The 18,070-nt window shown below is 45.0% G+C and overlaps 1 protein-coding gene across 13 annotated transcripts in view; it reads right to left on the bottom strand.

The window, feature by feature from the left end:
• Nucleotides 1-18,070, bottom strand: part of DLG1 (discs large MAGUK scaffold protein 1) — a 371,668-nt gene that overhangs the window by 186,520 nt on the left and 167,078 nt on the right. For 8 of the 13 annotated variants that reach the window (XM_026650152.2, XM_026650157.2, XM_026650147.2 and 5 more), the window contains 2 exons: nucleotides 17,454-17,552; nucleotides 2,423-2,476 (listed from right to left, as the gene is read on the bottom strand). In XM_026650152.2, the coding sequence (XP_026505937.1) occupies nucleotides 2,423-2,476; nucleotides 17,454-17,552 (153 nt within the window). Of the gene's footprint in view, nucleotides 1-7; nucleotides 69-2,422; nucleotides 2,477-17,453; nucleotides 17,553-18,070 lie in introns of those variants that run through there. The other 5 variants (XM_026650159.2, XM_026650154.2, XM_026650155.2 and 2 more) reach the window with 2 other exon arrangements.

The raw sequence follows: 18,070 nt of genomic DNA, 5'->3' as shown, positions 1-18,070 counted from the left end.
TCCCTACCTGGCAGTGTTGGACCATTGCAATACTTCCTCCCAGGAATTAGAGAGGAGCCCAAGCACAGGCACTGATGGGACAGAGAACCAAGAATGACTTCCCATGAGGATTCTGCTGCAGCCCCATAAAGGAATGCTGACAGTACAGAGAAATATTTAAGAGAATGCCAAGTTAGGCAGCCAGCCACACTATAACAAAGGAGCCAAGGACCTGAGAACATTACATAAAAGGGAACAAGTCTGTATTCAACCATCAAACTGCTACACAAAGCAAAGGCAACAGTCCAAGCTGCATTGGGACACAGGTCTTATGTTGTAGCTATAGACTCAGGACAACAGTGGAGATGAAACCAATGCCCACTGTAGGGTAGTGGCAAACAGCTGCCACAGATCAGGCCAAGGACAAGACCAGGAGGATTTGAACTCACCTTGACCATCAGCTGGCCTGATGTAGGCAAGTCAGAAGCAACAGGGTATATGGACAATAAAGAGGATCAATAGGACACCACCCAAGAGAAAAAAGGCAGCAACGGGTCTGAAGCACTGGTATGTATTCTCAATTTTATTTCACTTTAATGTAATTCTAAATTGGGAATTTCCTCGATTTTAAAATGAAAATTTCATAAGTGAAGACTAAAACAGAAGCCCCCCCAAAATGTTAATGTGATATTTCTAATGATGTTAAGATATGTAGCAAGAACCTTACTTTTTTTTATTATTTTAATTTTAGGGCCAGATTCACCAGTACACTCTGGCTACTTTGGCCCAGCCTCGAGCAGTGGCAAGATACCATCTTACTGAGAGCACACCTTGCCCTCACTCTTATTAGGAGCAACGAGAGGCAGTAGCCATTTTGAAAAAGGGCACTTTTGCTAAGGGCCACCATGGCTGTAGTCCTACTGAGAACAAAGGGGGCTGATATCCATTTTGAAAGAGGTCAGTTCTGTGTGGAATGCTCTGTAGAAGAACAGTATTCATCAGCCTATACTGAGAGATAAGATTTCAGCTATGAAAGATAATGGCACAAAATTACCACTAATCTTACAAAATAATTTTCTAAAGTAGCCTGTGCACAAGATTTCAATGAGTTAACCACACGGGAAGTATGAAGACTCATTTGGTATTAAGAACATTTAGGAGAAAAAAAGATCCAGCACCAGGTGCTAAATTTCTCGAATGACTGATTTTTAAGTGATTACAACTCAAACTATTTAATGGATTTACTTGTAAATTCTCAGAAAACTCGTTCTGTACTCAAAAAGAGAAAGTACTGTAATTTGAGACTACACTGTATTCTTCATATACTTTATAACAAAATGGTTAATTCCCTCCTTTAAGTGCAAAACTCAACTCATCTTTAACTATGGAACTGGGAGCAGTGCTCCCACAGCAGGTAAAGATGCACTGAAATTAAGACTAATTTTCATCCCCACATATCTACAGTTATTAATTTAATGATTCAGGCAGAACGAATACAATATTAATGCATGCTTTTAGAAAATTAAAAGTCTGATGAAACAGACTACAAAAACAGCTATCACCATAAAGGTCTAAGGCAGTGGTTCTCAAACTTATTATATTGGGCCCCCCTTCTTTGTGTCTATAGTCGTTTACGCCCCCCTCCCCAAGTACGTATACCACCACCCACCTTTAAAGGCAGAGTGGAGAGCAATGGCTGCTGGCCAGACCCACACAGCTCTGAAGGCAGTGCCATGTCAGCAGCAGCACAGAAGGGAGGCAATGTGAAAAGTGATGTTTGCCAATATCTTTCCACAGCAGATTTAGCGCCCCACTGCCACCTTTATTTCTGTGCTGCTGCTACCACCGCAGGGTTGACAGCCAAAGCCCCGCTGCCTCCAGGTGTGTGTGGGGGGTGTGGGGTGGGATGGGGGAATCCCAAGCCCAGGTGGTGGGACTCTGGCTGTCAGCCCCAGGGCAGTGGGGTTCCAACTGTTCCCTTTATCCCTACCTCCCTGATATGCACGGCCCTTGTGCATGAGCCCCAACCACACACAGCTCATGCCTCCCTTGACACATTCCTGTGCCTCCCTTGGGAGGCCCACCCCATAATTTGAGAACCGCTGGTCTAAGGGAATCATGTGACATAGCAGTGGTATAGTGGTGAAGAGATCTATTTATTTCACCTTATGGAAGAGTATGACACAAACAGAAATTCTCAGGCTGTAAATGTTATTTGAGACATATGGCCAGTATTCTATTATCTTTGAACAACCAGCATAAATTTGAGGAACATTAGCTGTACTCTGTAACATATGGGATTCTGCAGGCTACAAGGCAAACACTACCAAAGAGTAGGTCATGATACATGCTCTCTTTTTAGTGATAGAAGAAAAACTAAACACTTGTGTATTAATATTTTGTTCTAAATACATAAAATAGTTGAAAGCAAATATAAGCTTACGTATGCTGGAGTCTCCAAAGCATCTGTATTCACCAGTACAGGAGGAGGATTTGCCTTTAAAGGAAAAATTTAAAAAAAATGTTAAAATGTGAGTCAGAGGAAATATTACTAAAAGATTTTAGTAGAGATGAACACAGCAGGGAAATGCACTCTATAGGGGTGTGATTTCTAAACACTAACGTGTTACACAATTAATTGTTCCATGTAAACCCTGCTGGTATGCTTTAACGTTGTGCTGTCTGAAACAGTACTGTGTTAAAGTGCACTAGGGAACCTTTAGTGCACACCAGTAGGTAATAAAATAAACTAGTACCAAAATGAGCAACACAGTCTGCTCTTCTGACAACCCTAGTTTATTAATGTAAAGTAATGAAAAAGGACAGGTTAAAATTTGAACATTTAAAAATCTATTCTCCACTTAATCTACATGAGAATAGCATGCATAAAGTTACTTTACATTAATAAACTAGAGTTGTCAGATGAGTTTTAATTTACGTTGGAAAGAAAGAACAAATTAGCCTTAAAGTTTAACCAAGTGTTCTTACATTTTCCACAGTACCTTCAACTTTTTTATTATTAAGACTAGATATTCTGTAATATCAGTTAAAATAATTAGAACTTTTCCCAGTAGATGAGATTTCTACACCACTATAAACTAGTACGGAGATGATTAAACATTTTCCATCATTAAGAAAGTGAAGAAACACCAATTAAATTGCAGCAAAAGGTGTAGAGGGTTTTTATAAAAGCTCAAGTATCAGGGGGTAGCCGTGTTAGTCTGTATCTGCAAAAACAACAAGGAGTCTGGTGGCACCTTAAAGACTAACAGATTTATTTGGGCATAAGATTTCGTGGGTAAAAACCTCACTTCTTCGGATGCACGAAACCCACGAAAGCTTATGCCCAAATAAATCTGTTAGTCTTTAAGGTGCCACCAGACTCCTTTATAAAAGCTGAAATTGTTGCTGCCAATTTTAATTCAATTTTTCTTATATAACAGACATATGGTTAAGATTTCCTTCTTAAGTTCCCTTTAGAATAGGGATGCCAAATTTGTTTCTAATTAGAGAAGGAAGGGGCTATCTTATAGTTATATACTATACTAAGACAGTTAGAGCTATATATTATCCTTCTATAGAGATCATAAGAACATAAGAATGGCCATACTGGGTCAGAAAAAAGGTCCATCTAGCCTATTATCCTGTCTTCCGACAGCAGCCAATGCCAGGTGCCCCAGAGGGAATGAACAGAACAGGTAATCATCAAGTGATCCATCCCCTGTCGCCCATTCCCAGCTTCTGGCAAACAGAGGCTAGGGACACCATCCCTGCCCATCCTGGCTAATAGCCATTGATGGACCTATCCTCCATGAACTTATCTAGTTCTTTTTAGAACCCTGTTACAGTCTTGGCCTTCAAAACATCCTCTGGAAAGGAGTTCCACAGATTGACTGTGTGCATTGTGTGAAAAAAAATACTTCCTTTTGTTTGTTTTAAACCTGCTGCCTATTAATTTCATATGGTGACCCCTAGCTCTTGTGTTATGAGAGGGAGTAAATAACACTTCCTTATTTACTTTCTCCACACCAGTCATGATTATATAGATCTCTATCATATCCCCCATTAGTCGTCTCTTTTCCAAGCTGAAAAGTCCCAGTCTTATTAATCTCTCCTCATATGGTAGCCATTCCCTACCCCTAATCATTTTTGTTGCCCTTTTCTGAACCTTTTCCAATTCCAATACATCTTTTTTGAGATGAGGCAACCACATCTGCACTCAGTATTAGAGATGTGGGCATCCCACGAATTTATATAGAGGCAATAAGATATTTTCTACCTTATTATCAATCCCTTTCTTAATGATTCCCAACATCCTTTTCACTTTTTTGACTGCCGCTGCACATTGAGTGGATGTTTTCAGACAACTGAGGTTAGATGTTGATAGATATTTGGCTGTGTGTGTGTGTTCCCTCTTTGTGCCGCCCCAGTCCCGCGCAGACAGCTGGCACGGCAGACCTCGAGCGAACCACTCAATGACCAGAAGATCCATTAAGGGACGAAGGCACCCAGCCATGTTTATTGTTGACAAATCATGGTATTAGTATCTCGCAGACTCTACCAGACCACTAATACATGTATGCCCGTAACAGTGGACCAGCTCAGTGAATGGCGGGACTTTCCGTTCCTCGCTAAGACCAGACAAAGATACTCCCTCTGAGATACATCCTTATACCCCAATACAAACAAGTTAGTATTGTCCCTTTGACATAGTTAGTTACTACCCCCTGACATCACAAGTTATCACCCTAGTTATCACCCATCATCATGTTGGTTTGATCAAAGCATCCTGACCTTATCCTCCAGAAGGGATCAGTCAGGGGTGGAAGGCAGTTCTGCCTCCTTCACAACCTGACCCAGGGAGTCCAACTGGACCAGTCTCAACGGTCCCCCTTGCACGGCCGAAGTCAACGGTGCAGGCTCCGAGAATTTCGGCACTGGGGGCTCCTCCATGGGATGCACCCCACTGACTGGCTCTGAAGGGGTGGGTCCTGAAGTCGGGGAACCACTCCTTCCTTGCTTCCAGTGCCGCTTCTGTGCTGGTGAGTGGGATCAGTGCCGAGCCGGTCCCGCCATCTTCTGTGCCGGGGAGCGACGGTGCTGCAGGTCTCGACTAGACTCCTTCCGCGGTGCCGCTTCGGCCACTGCCGCGGGGGCACTGCACACTGATGAACTCGGCACCGGGTCCTGCCACGCTGATGCAGGTTGTTGTCTAAGTGCCGCCTCCATAAGGAGCTGCTCCAATCTAAAGTCCCGCTCCTTCTTGGTTCGGGGACAAAAGCCCTTAGAAATCCTGCACTTCTCTAACTGATGTACTTGCCCCAGACACTTTAAACAAGCGTCATGAGGGTCGCCTGTTGGCATGGACTTGTTACAGGACTTGCAGGGCTTGCATCCCTGGGACTTAGGCATGTAAGTCCCCAAAGGAGAATGCAGTCAGGGTGGAGGGTAAACTCCCGAGCCCAACACCTAACTAACTAGAACTACAATCACTGAGAACTAACTATAGAATATAAACAGTCCGAATCAAAACTAGGGAAACGTGGAGACCTTGCAAAGCATGATGCCACAGTTCCAATGACCGTCACTGGCGGTAAGAAGGAACTGACGAGGTGCCGGGTCGGCAGGGTCATATATTGAGCGCCATGGAGGTGCCACTCCAGGGGGCTCCACAGCTGATCCGATGGGTGCTGCTAGGGAAAACTTTCCGACTGTGCACATGGCATACGCACACATAATTGGAATCAACATGAACAATCACTCGATGAGAATTACTTCTCATGTCTTGCTTACAACACTCCTCCTAATACATCCCAGAATGATGTTCACTTTTTTTGCAACAGCGTTACACTGTTGACTCCTATTTAGCTTGTGGTTTACTATGACCCCCAGATCCCTTTCCACAGTGCTCCTTCCTAGGCAGTCATTTCCCATTTGTATGTGTGCAACTGATTGTTCCCTCCTAAGTGGAGTACTTTGCATTTGTCCTTCTTGAATTTCATCTTATTTACTTCAGACCATGTCTCCGGTTCATTTTGAATTTTAATCCTATCCTCCAAAGCACTCGCAACCCCTCCCAGCTTAGTATCGCCCGCAAACTTTATAAGTGTACTCTCTATGCCATTATCTAAATCACTGATGAAGATATTGAACAGAACTGGACCCAGAACTGATCCCTGTGGGACCCCATTCGTTATGTCCTTCCAAAATGACCGTGAACCACTGAGAACTAATCTCTGGGAATGGTTTTCCAACCAGTTTTGCACCCATCTTATAGTAGCTCCATCTAGGTTGCATTTCCCAAGTTTGTTTATGAGAGGTCATGTGAGACAGTATCAAAAACTTTACTGAAGGCAAGATATACCAAATCTACCACTTCCCCCCCATCCACAAGGCTTGTTACCCTGTCAAAGAAAGCTATCAGGTTGGTCTGACACAATTTGTTCTTGACAAATCCACGCTGTTACCTATCACTAAGAGAAGGTTGCTCACCTTGTGCAGTAACTGAAGTTCTTTGAGATGGTTGTCCCTCTGGGTGCTCCACTTTAGGTGTCATGGCACCCTGCACTTGTAATCCGAGATTTGTAGTAGCAGTGCCCCGGTTGGCCGCTCTGAGCAGCTACTTAGCATGTGCAGCCAACCGTCCCTCAGTTCCTTCTCTACCCCAGAGAGTCAGCGTGAAACTCCAAAGTACAGGAGGAGGAGGGAGGGTAGTGGAGCACCCACAGGGACAACCATCTCGAAGAACTTCAGTTACTGCACAAGGTGAATAACCTTCTCTTAGTGATAGGTAACAGCGTGGATTTGTCAAGAACAAATTGTGTGAATAACCTTCTCTTTTTTTCCCAAGGAGTGTCCCTGTGGGTGCTCCACTTTAGGTGACTATAGAGCCCCCTTGATGGAAGAGGGGCTTCGGACTATCTTTGTTGATGGCGGATAGCACGGAGAGTCCGAACTGAGTGTTGGCAGAGGAATGTTGTTCCAGGGCATAGTGTTTGGTAAATGTGGGGGCTGAGGCCCAGGTAGCTGCCCTGCAAATATCTACGATGGGTACATTATTGAGAAATGCTAGTGATGTGGATAGCGCTCTGGTGGAGTGTGTACGAATCAGAGCTGGAGCAGGGGAAGGAAGTGTTCACATGCTTTTCAGACTGCTCGGAGCTCTAGAAAGTTTATGTGTTTCTGCTGGGGACCAGCGTCCCTGGATGGTGGTGTTGTCCAGATGGGCTTCCCATCTCCCGAGGGAAGTATCTGTGGTAACTGTTCTAGTGGGAGCTTTTTGTTGAAATGGGACCCCCAAGCAGATGTTTTGCGGTTGCATCCACCATTTGGGGGAGTCCTTCACTCTGCAGGGCATAGAGAGCCATTTGTGGAGGGAATGCTTGTGTGGTATATAGCAGGTGCGGAGCCAGGCCTGTAGGCATCTCATGTGCAGTCTGGCATGTTTGACTACATAAGTTGTAACAGCCATATGGCCAAGGAGTTGTAGGCAGGCCCTGGCGGATGTTTGCGGGCTGGCTGTGATCACTGTTACCAGCCTGGTTAGGTTGAGGAATCGCTGTTGGGGTAATCTCGCTTGTGCTGAGAGGCAGTCGAAATAGGCCCTTATAAACTCTAGTTGCTGGATAGGGACCAAAGTGGACTTTTGGATATTTATTTGAAACCCTAGCTGGTGAAGAGGGTTATATTGGTTTGTGTAGCTTTTACTGCTGTCTGCTGAGTTGATGCTCTTATGAGGCAGTCGTCCAAATATGGGAAGATCATTGCCCCTAGCCTGCGGAGGTGAGCTGTGGCGACGGCTCAGACTTTGGAGAATACCCCTGTGGCAGTCGACAAGCCGAAGGGTGGTACTTTATATTAGTAATGTTGATGGCCTACTGTGAAGTGCAGAAATAGCCTGTGTGCTGGATGAATAGCGATGTGAAAGTAGGCGTCCTGTAGGTCGAGAGATGAGAGCCAATCTCCTTTCTATAATGCCAGAATTATGGTTGCCAGAGTAACCATTTTGAAGCCCTGCATCCTTATAAACTTTTTGAGGTTCCGTAAATCCAGAATGGGTCTCCAGCCACTGTTCTTTTTCTGTGTGAGAAAATACTGGGAATAAAACCCTCTTCCCCTGTGTTGGAGTGGTACTATTTCCACAGCTCCTAGTTGCAGGGGATGGTTTATTTCCTGCTGCAACAAGGTGTCGTGAGGGGGTCCCTGAAGAGGGACAGGGAAGGTGGGTGGGTAGGGGGGTAGAGATAAATGGGATAAAGTAACCTTTCTGGACAATTTCCAGCACCCATTTGTCTCTAGTGATGTTGTTCCAGACAGGGTAGTGTGGTAGCAGGCGGTCTCCAAAGGGTACGTCTACACTTACCGGAGGGTCCGGCGGCAGGCAATCGATGTTCTGGGATCGATTTATCGCATCTCGTTTAGATGCGATAAATCGATCCCGGATCAATCCCGGAAGTGCTCGCCGTCGACGCCGGTACTCCAGCTCGGCGAGAGGAGTACGCGGCATCGACGGGGGAGCCTTCCTGCCGCGTCTGGACCTGCGGTAAGTTCGGACTAAGGTACTTCGAATTCAGCTACATTATTAACGTAGCTGAATTTGCGTACCTTAGTCCGAAGTGGGGGGGTAGTGTGGACCAGGCCAAAGAGACTAGAGGTCATCCGATAATCTGACATGGGAGAAGATAAAGGTCTCGAGCCCTCGACCAACACTTCAAAACGATTGAAGGGATGTTGAAGATTGAGATGTGGCAGGTTGATCCTGGTTCTGCCTGCACTTGCTTGCAGTGTTCATCATATTGTCTCTGGGGTTGGGAGTACGGGTTGGGACGGAATCTTTGGGTGTAAAATCTGCCCTGTTTTTTCTTGTTTGGGGAGACGTAAATACCTATGGTCTTCAAGGTGGTTCTCGAGTGCTTTGAGGTATGCAGACATGCATCTGTGCTTTCCGCGAATAGTTTTTGTCCCTCAAAGGGCAGGTCCTCAACTGTGTCTTGTACTTCCCTAGGAAATCCAGAGAGGTGGAGCCATGATGCTCGACGCATGAGCATGGATGTGGCGATAGACCGAGCTGCCGTGTCAGCAGAATCAAGGGAAGCCTGCAGGGCTGTTTTGGCAATTAAGGAGCCCTCTGCAATGTTAGCTTTGTATTACCCCTTTGACTCCTGCAGCATTTGTTCAATAAAATATGTCATTTTATTAAACAAGTTGTAAGTCTATTTTGCCAACAGAGCAGAGTAACTTGCTATGCAAAATTGCAGTGAGGCCGAGGAATAGGCTTTGCGTCCAAAGAGGTCAAGCCTTTTCCAGTGTTTGTCATAAGGGGTGATTTTTGACTGGTGCTGTTTTCCAGTTTGGTTTACTGCCTCTACAACCAGTGAATTGGGAGCTGGGTGAGCAAATAAGAACTCAGCCCTTTTCGCTGGTACACAATATTTTCTGTCCTAGCGTTTACAAGAGGGTGGGACAGTGGCAGGTGTCTCCCATATTATCTTTGCAGGATCCATTATAGAGTGTTGATGGGAGGAGCTATCTTTGCTGATGGGAATGCCTGCTAGATGTCAGGAAATTTGTGCTGGGTCTCTGACAGCTCTGCTAAAGAGATGTCCATGGAGTCTGCAATTCTTTTAAATAAGTCCTGGAAGGACTTGAAGTTATTGACTGTGGTGGGAGGTGGTGGCATAATTGTTTTGTCTGGGGACGAGGACAAAATATGGGTGGGTGGCATTGTGTCGCCTTCACGAGCCTCTTCCGGCTCCGCTCCCTCTTCCTCCTGGGCCTCCGATGGCGGTGGGTTCGTGGGTGAAGAGGACAGGGTGGCCCTTGATGCTAGTGGGTTGAGGGGTTTAAGATTCTGGGCTCTGTAGATTGCCCATGGGTCCCAGTATGGCCAATTGGGTGGCATAACAACAGGCGGTGGCATCCATGGTTGTGCCTGACAGCTTTACCCTTGCATACATGGTTGTTGGTGAGAGGATCCTGGTTTCGGGGAGGAATGACAAGGGATATAAAGAGCTGAATCATCCTCTTCATAGTCATCACTAGATAATGGAGGTGCATAGCCACTAGAAGTGTCTATTCGGCTCGATCCTGGTCTGACTGGGGTACCGTCGGTACCGAAGAGAGGGGTTCACGGCGGGGAGGAGTTTGCTAGGTCCGCCTGTCTGGTAAAGGGTAGCGGTATCGAGAAGCTCAGTGTTGTGGATGGCAGCGTAGTATGCTCTGACGGTGCCGAGGTCTTGTTAGGCTGTGTATATGTAGCAGGTGGCGCCATTACATTAGCCGTTCTTTGGCACTGTTGGTGCTGAGCTAGGGAGCTTAGCTTTGGCTCGTGCACCTGAGTAAAAGTCTAGCCACATCGGTGTCTTGGTTCCTCGGGACGTCTCGGTACTGGATGTTCCCAGTGTCTCTCAGTCCAAGGTTCTCAGTGCCATCGGTACCAGGGCAGATTTCTTGCCAAGAGACTGCTTCTTTTTAGGGAGATCTCTCTGTGGCAATGACTGCGACCGATGTTTGGTCATCTTAGGTGCAGGGTCCTTAGACACGGTTTGTGTTGAGCCCCTGTCTGCAGCTGCTGCTGGGAACGGTTGGCCAGGAGGAATCCTGGACTCTGGGTCGGAGGCCGGCCTGAGAGATTTCTCCATCATTAATAATTTTAGTTGGAGGTCCCGGGCTTTCAGTGTCCCGGCAGATAACTTCTGTGGTATATGGGTTTACCCAAGACAGTGGATGCACAGAGCGTGACCATCCAATACAGGAATTGATAGCTTGCTAGTCAGGCAACATTTAAAGCTGGAGGAACCAGACATGCCTGAGGAGGTTCAGGTATATAGAGAACGGTCGTAGTTCAGTCACCGTTGGCGGAGACCCGCTGGTGGCAGGGGGGGAAGCAAACAAAATAAAGTTTGGGGAGTTTTTTAAGTGGGAATGAGGATGGGAAAACGGAAAAAAACGACAAAAAGGATAAATAAAGATGGGAATATAAGCAATTTACTAAATAGACAGGGGCGCTGCTGTTGCTCCAACTCAAGGCAAAGGCGGTAGAGAAGGAACTGAGGGATGGTTGGCTGCGCATGCTAAGTAGCCGCTCAGAGCAGCGTGAGATGGCTGCCGCACATGCACAGCCAACCGGGGCACTACTACTACAAATCTCCAATTACAAGCGCAGGGCGCCAAGACTCCTAAAGTGGAGCATCCACAGGGACACTCCTCGAAGAAGGCTAAAATTTTGTCATGGTTATTTTTAGTAAAAGTCATGGACAGGTCACGGGCAATAAACAAAAATTCACAGAAGCTGTGACCTGTCTCTGACTTTTGCTGCTGCAGCTCCATGGTTTTCCCCACCACCATTTAGGCTGGGAGCTGCAGGGTGACCATATTTCCCAAAGAGAAAATGGGACACCCGAGCGACTCACCCGAAGTGTCCCCCTCTCCCCTTGCGAGGCTGTCGCCTGTTGCTGGAACCCTGAGGAGGGTCCCCTCAGGAGTCTGTCACCTGTCCCTGGTACTTTGCAGGGGGCATCCTGTCGCTTGTCGCTGCTGTCATCTGTCACTGGAAACCTGCCAGGGCCCCACTGGCTGTCAGCTCCAGAGTCCTGCAGCCCCTGGGGCTGAAGCAGAGAATGTCATGGAGGTCTCTGGAAATCATGAATTTCGTTACTTCCATGACCTCCGTGACAAACATAGCCTTACTTACCACCTTATTATCTTCTAGATGTTTGCAAATTGATTGCTTAATTATTTGCTCCATTATCTTTCTGGGTACAGAAGTTAAGCTGACTGGTCTGTAATTCCCCGGGTTGTCTTTATTTCCCTTTTTAGAGACTGGCACTATATTTGCCCTTTGCCAAATGGGAGGTGCGGGGGCAGTGCCTGCAGGTGGGGGCAGTGCCTGCAGGTGGAGGCAGTGCGCAGAGCTGCCCGGCCACACCTCTGCCTAGCAGCTGAGCAAGGGGGATGTCGCTGTTTCCAGGGAGCCCCCCCAGGTAAGTGCTGCCCAGAACCCACCTCACCCCGTCCGGTGCCCCAACTCCCTGCGCCCTCCCACAAGCAAACTCTGCTGCTGCGGGGGGGGGAGCGGGGACCCAAGATTCCCCCAGCAGCAGCCATTGCGCCTGGTGCAGGGGCTGCCTGAGCTGCCCCTGAGCCAGGTGCACTGGCCGCTGCCGAAGTCATGGAGGTTCCAGAAAGCCACAGAATCCGTGACTTCCATGACCTACTCGCGGACTTATTTATTACCAGTACCATCAATGATACAAACAGTAACCAGTTTGCTGGTTACTTGTGATCTTTCTGCTGGGCTTGCAATAGCAGAACAAATCACATTATGTCATATAACTTTTTTCTTTAGTTTTTAACAACACAGCAAAAGAAGAATAATCATTTTGATGAACACTGCCAGAGAGATAGTCCTTGAGACTGCATCTTATTTATCCATAAAACATGGTGGTAGCAGTGGAAGTTTTCTCATACTATTCCACCAGGGTGCCTCAAGCCTTATGGAAGGAACACCACCTTTAAGGTTCAGAAGTAGTTCAACTTTCAAGTTTTTCTAATACTTAGTCTTTCTGCTGAGACGGCAGGGAAGGGTGCCAATTTTTATGTGAACACCTGTCCACTAGAAATTAGATAAACCACAACACAGCAGATGGTAATAACTTTCAATCACTATTAACCTGGGCCAGATTTAAACTGATAACCTAGATATAAAAATCTTCACACCTGTTACAAATAACTTGAACCATCTAACCCTCTTTTTCTTAATTTGTTTTACATGGCTTTTTACACTATAGAAACTATTCCCACCATATTCTTAACAGTTTAACACCTAACACTGTTCCTTTAAAGTCAAATATGACATGATTATGAAGTCATCATCCACAAATAAAGATTTAAACGTGTTCTGAAAATAATACATTCATGATTTGAAAAAGATAGTTGTATTGAAAGTCAGGAAGTCCCAGTCATAGTAAAAAGAGAGGGCACCAGATGGTGGAAAATTTGCATGTTTGGCATACAGAAATACAGACCCTCTTTCGCCCTAATTACCCCATTGCTGGCTGTGACCAAATGACACTGTTCACACATTCAAGATAGAAATTCAAGCCCTTATTTCAGGTTTGCCGCTTCACATTCACTTGGCAACCTACCACAGCTTACTTCCTTCTGTTGAAATTATACAATTTGACTGATTGTGACACCGTGACACCACAGATTTCCTGAGAAAACTACAATGCATTGGTGACCTCCCAGAAAACACCATCCTAGCCACCATGGATGTGGAGGCTCTCTACACAAACATCCCACACACAGATGGAATACAAGCTGTCAGGAACAGTATCCCTGATGATGACACAGCACAACTTATTGCTGAGCTCTGTGACTTTATCCTCACGCACAATTATTTCAAATTTGGTGACAATATATACCTCCAGACCAGTGGCACCGCTATGGGCACCCGCATGGCCCCACAATATGCCAACATTTTTATGGCTGACCTGGAACAACGCTTCCTCAGCTCTCGTCCACTCATGCCCCTTCTCTACCTACGCTATATTGATGACATCTTCATCATCTGGACCCATGGGAAAGAGACCCTGGAAGAATTCCACCATGATTTCAACAGCTTCCACCCCACCATCAACCTCAGCCTGGACCAATCTACACGGGAGGTCCACTTCCTAGACACCACCGTACAAATAAGCGATGGCCACATTAACACCACCCTATACCGAAAACCCACCGACCGCTATGCCTACCTTCATGCCTCCAGCTTCCACCCCGGTCACACCACACGATCCATCGTCTACAGCCAAGCACTGAGGTACAATCGCATCTGCTCCAACCCCTCAGACAGAGACCAACACCTACAAGATCTTCACCAAGCATTCGCAAAACTACGATACCCACACAAGGAAATAAAGAAACAAATCAACAGAGCCAGACGTGTACCCAGAAGCCTCCTGCTACAAGACAGGCCCAGAAGAGAAACCAACAGAACTCCACTGGCCATCACCTACAGTCCTCAGCTTAAACCTCTCCAACGCATCATCAGTGATCTACAACCCATCCTGGACAATGATCCCTCACTTTCACAGACCTTGGGAGGCAGGCCAGTCCTCGCCCACAGACAACCCGCCAACCTTAAGCATATTCTCACCAGCAACCACGCACCGCACCATAACAACTCTAACTCAGGAACCAACCCATGCAACAAACCTCGATGCCAACTCTGCCCACATATCTACACCAGCAACACCATCACAGGACCTAACCAGATCAGCTACAACATCACCGGCTCATTCACCTGCACGTCCACCAATGTTATATATGCCATCATATGCCAGCAATGCCCCTCTGCTATGTACATTGGCCAAACTGGACAGTCACTACGCAAGAGGATAAATGGACACAAGTCAGATATCAGGAATGGCAATATACAAAAACCTGTAGGAGAACACTTCAACCTCCCTGGCCACACAATAGCAGATGTAAAGGTAGCCATCTTACAGCAAAAAAACTTCAGGACCAGACTCCAAAGAGAAACTGCTGAGCTCCAGTTCATTTGCAAATTTGACACCATCAGATCAGGATTAAACAAAGACTGTGAATGGCTATCCAACTACAGAAGCAGTTTCTCCTCCCTTGGTGTTCACACCTCAACTGCTAGCAGAGCACCTCACCCTCCCTGATTGAACTAACCTCGTTATCTCCACACTGATTTATACCTGCCTCTAGAGATTTCCATTACTTGCATCTGAAGAAGTGAGGTTCTTACCCACGAAAGCTTATGCTCCCAATACTTCTGTTAGTCTCAAAGGTGCCACAGGACCCTCTGTTGAATTTGACTGATGAAGATCCAGAAAGAGTGTTGGTTTTATAGGCCTGAAAATAATGTGGTGGGACTGGAGAAAAACTGTACTAGAGCTGTAATAACTGTATTATTGGTTATGTGTACATGATAGAGCAGATGGGGGGAGGGATAGCTCAGTGGTTTGAGCATTGGCCTGCTAAACCCAGGGTTGTGAGGGGGCCACTTAGGGATCTGGGGCAAAATCAGTACTTGGTCCTGCTAGTGAAGGCAGGGGGCTGGACTCGATGACCTTTCAAGGTCCCTTCCAGTTCTAGGAGATAGGATATCTCCAATAATTTATTTAATTTATTTATAAGTATAATAGATCTAAAATCAACAGTGGCTTTTTTGACGGGCATGGGAAAGAGGGAGTGTGGGGATATGTGAGAGAGAATCCTAGTTTTTCTAGCCCTTCCATACTTGTTAGTTCTTCTAATACTTATTCTTCTGACTCTTTCACAAAACACACTATGAAAATGTAAGCAATACCTTAGAGACAAAATACTAGCTTAATAAAATAAAATGTAAAGAGGAGTGAGCCACGTCATCACACTGCACTGACAGAAACAATGGCTTAGTTCTCAATTTTACTCTTTTGCCTCCTAATTCAGAAAAGACTGACAATGTACTAAAGAGTAGCACTGACAACAGTGACAGACTGAGGCTGGAACACTGGCATGGACTCTGTCTCTGCATGGGTCATCTGAAGCTATCCAGCTCAGCACAGTGCACTACTGGTAACAATTAACTATAATATTGGCTAGTGGTGAAGATGCAGCAAGGATAGGAAACAGGTTTGATGGGAAAAGTGGTTAGCTGCCAACACATCTTACCCAGGAAAAATGGGGGAGCAGTGTTGGCCCACATCCATGTCTCTCTGCAGCAACAACTCCATTCGCCTAATTCAGGATGTAGTATGCATGGCAAATGAGAAGCATGAGAACCTGCACTCCATTTAAGATGCTTCCATTTCAGCCTTAGCCAGGGGTGTGGCTTATATTTAGTCTTGGTGGACTATGAGAATTTAGCTAGCCAGTGAGGGAAATAAACCAATAGCGATCACAGGTATCTAGAAAAAAGCCCAACAGCCTCAGCACCAGAACTCTCCACCAGTAGCTTGCAAGGTGTCCCTTCAGTGGTAGTCTGAACTCAAGCTCCGAATTCATATTTCTGTGGAAAGATAGTGGCATTCCTGCTGGGATTCTTAAAAGGAAGTGTATTAAAATAAAGGAAATTAGAGTCTGTAGAACACACTCCTTCCACCCTTAAAAAACCACAAATTAAAGACCACATAAGTAGAATGGCAAGCCAGGCCATTCTACTTTCCAGATTCCTTACTGTACATATAATTACTTCCTCTACTGAACCTCTGCTCCTGTCAGAAAAACCATTACATCATTAGAATACTGAAAGGACTGGATAGTTATCTACTTATTCAAAACATTACAGTATTTATATATTTGATTTCTCCACTGAGTAGAAAAAAGTTTACTCTGATTAGCTGATCAGCTCTAATCCTAGTAGTATATGAATAATTTAATATTTAATTATTATTTCTATTGGGACCAGAGACTGAGTAGAAGATAAAGTTGCAGACAATACAATAAGAAATTCAGAAAGTAGCTCAGCTTAGTCTCCTGTTTTGCCTGCCATCTCATCTGCTTTGAGCAGGGGGTTGGACTAGATGACCTCCTGAGGTCCCTTCCATCCCTGATATTCTATTATTCTAGGATCTCATCTCATCTTTTTCTTAGAATAATGTCGCCTATCTAGTCCTTAGTATTTCATAGTAACTTAACTGATTTATAGTTAAGTTGATTGAAAGCCACATGTTTTTCAAAGCCCAGAAATATTATTCAATTATAGGTATTTTACCCTTTTTCTATTTTTCTCAGAATTAGAAGTTCCCACTTATCTTCAATGGTGTAAATTTTCCATTAGACTGCAGTATCACTTAATATGTTGAGAACTTTTTAGAAGTTATTGTCAGAGTATTTAATTCTACATGTAACTTGCACTGAAACAATTGATTATGCAAACTCTGTAGGGTCACTCCCACATCCAACAATCTTCAAACATTTCTTACACACTTCTATAGTGCTGCATATGATTTTAAACACAATGATCATTTTGTGATACTAAATTTTATTTCCAATGAATTTACTTCCATGATAAACACCATCAATAGTATCTTTGAAATATTTCAGCCTCCTTTGCTGCTTTAGGATATAAAGCCTAACTAACCTGTAAGCCAGAGAACACAAATTAAGTTACAATGGTAACCCCAGACAAGCTGACACTTTGGAACAGGGATTTCTAGAAACAGTAATGTTCTGATCCGACAAACACTTATGCACATCCTTAACCTTAATCTTGAATCGTCTAAAGGATACCTCAGAAAGGGCACTCTCATAGAGTTACAGAATAACAGATTTTAAAAAGAAAGGTGTTCCTACATTTACAACTTTAAGCACAACTGCTGTACTTCCTTTACACTGTATATGGATTAATAATTTATTCACTTTATAATTCATGGAACAAACCTGACTGCAACAATGGGAAAATGTTATTTAAAAGAACAGCTATAAAAATAAATAAAAAATGTGAAAAAAAAGACAATAAAAACCTGCGATGTAGAGGATGGGATGACAGTGGTCTCAGCAGGGACTGGCGAGACAGGGATCACAGGGAGAATGGGAGAAGAGGGAGGAACAGCTTCTGTTGGCTAAAAATCATCAATAAAAAAGGTCAAGAAAGTGATACAAAGTAGAAAAACACAAACAAGACAAATTGAGGAAACAGTCATATTTAAATGGATTTAGATGTTAAAAACATTTAACAATAAAAGGTGATATCTTTAAACAATAGACTCTTAAGTACATAAAGATGTTATCTTACAATACATAGAGCATGCCACCATACAGTTTGGAGCCCTGTGTTTGTAGGTACTGAGTGCTCACAACATCTATTGTCACCAGGGCCGACCCTAGGTTTTTTGCTGCCCCAAGCAAAAAAAAAGTGGGCGCCCCCCCCCCCCCCCCCCCCACACACACACACTGCACCCTCCTGCAGCCCCAGCCCTGGGTCACTGGTAACTCGCTCCCAAGGCGGGTCATTCAGCAGGAATTTTGGATGTGGACAGAACACAGACAGGATTGGTTCCCATATGGTTACAGAACTGCAGTAAAGTGGAACAATTTTCAGCTTGTGTGATTGAAGGCTATCTGGATGCATATTATAAGA

This window comes from Terrapene carolina, unplaced genomic scaffold (genome assembly GCF_002925995.2).
Source record: "Terrapene carolina triunguis isolate 2854851 unplaced genomic scaffold, T_m_triunguis-2.0 Scaffold88, whole genome shotgun sequence".
Taxonomy (NCBI): domain Eukaryota; kingdom Metazoa; phylum Chordata; order Testudines; family Emydidae; genus Terrapene; species Terrapene triunguis.
This window is presented reverse-complemented; position numbering and strand designations above follow the sequence as displayed.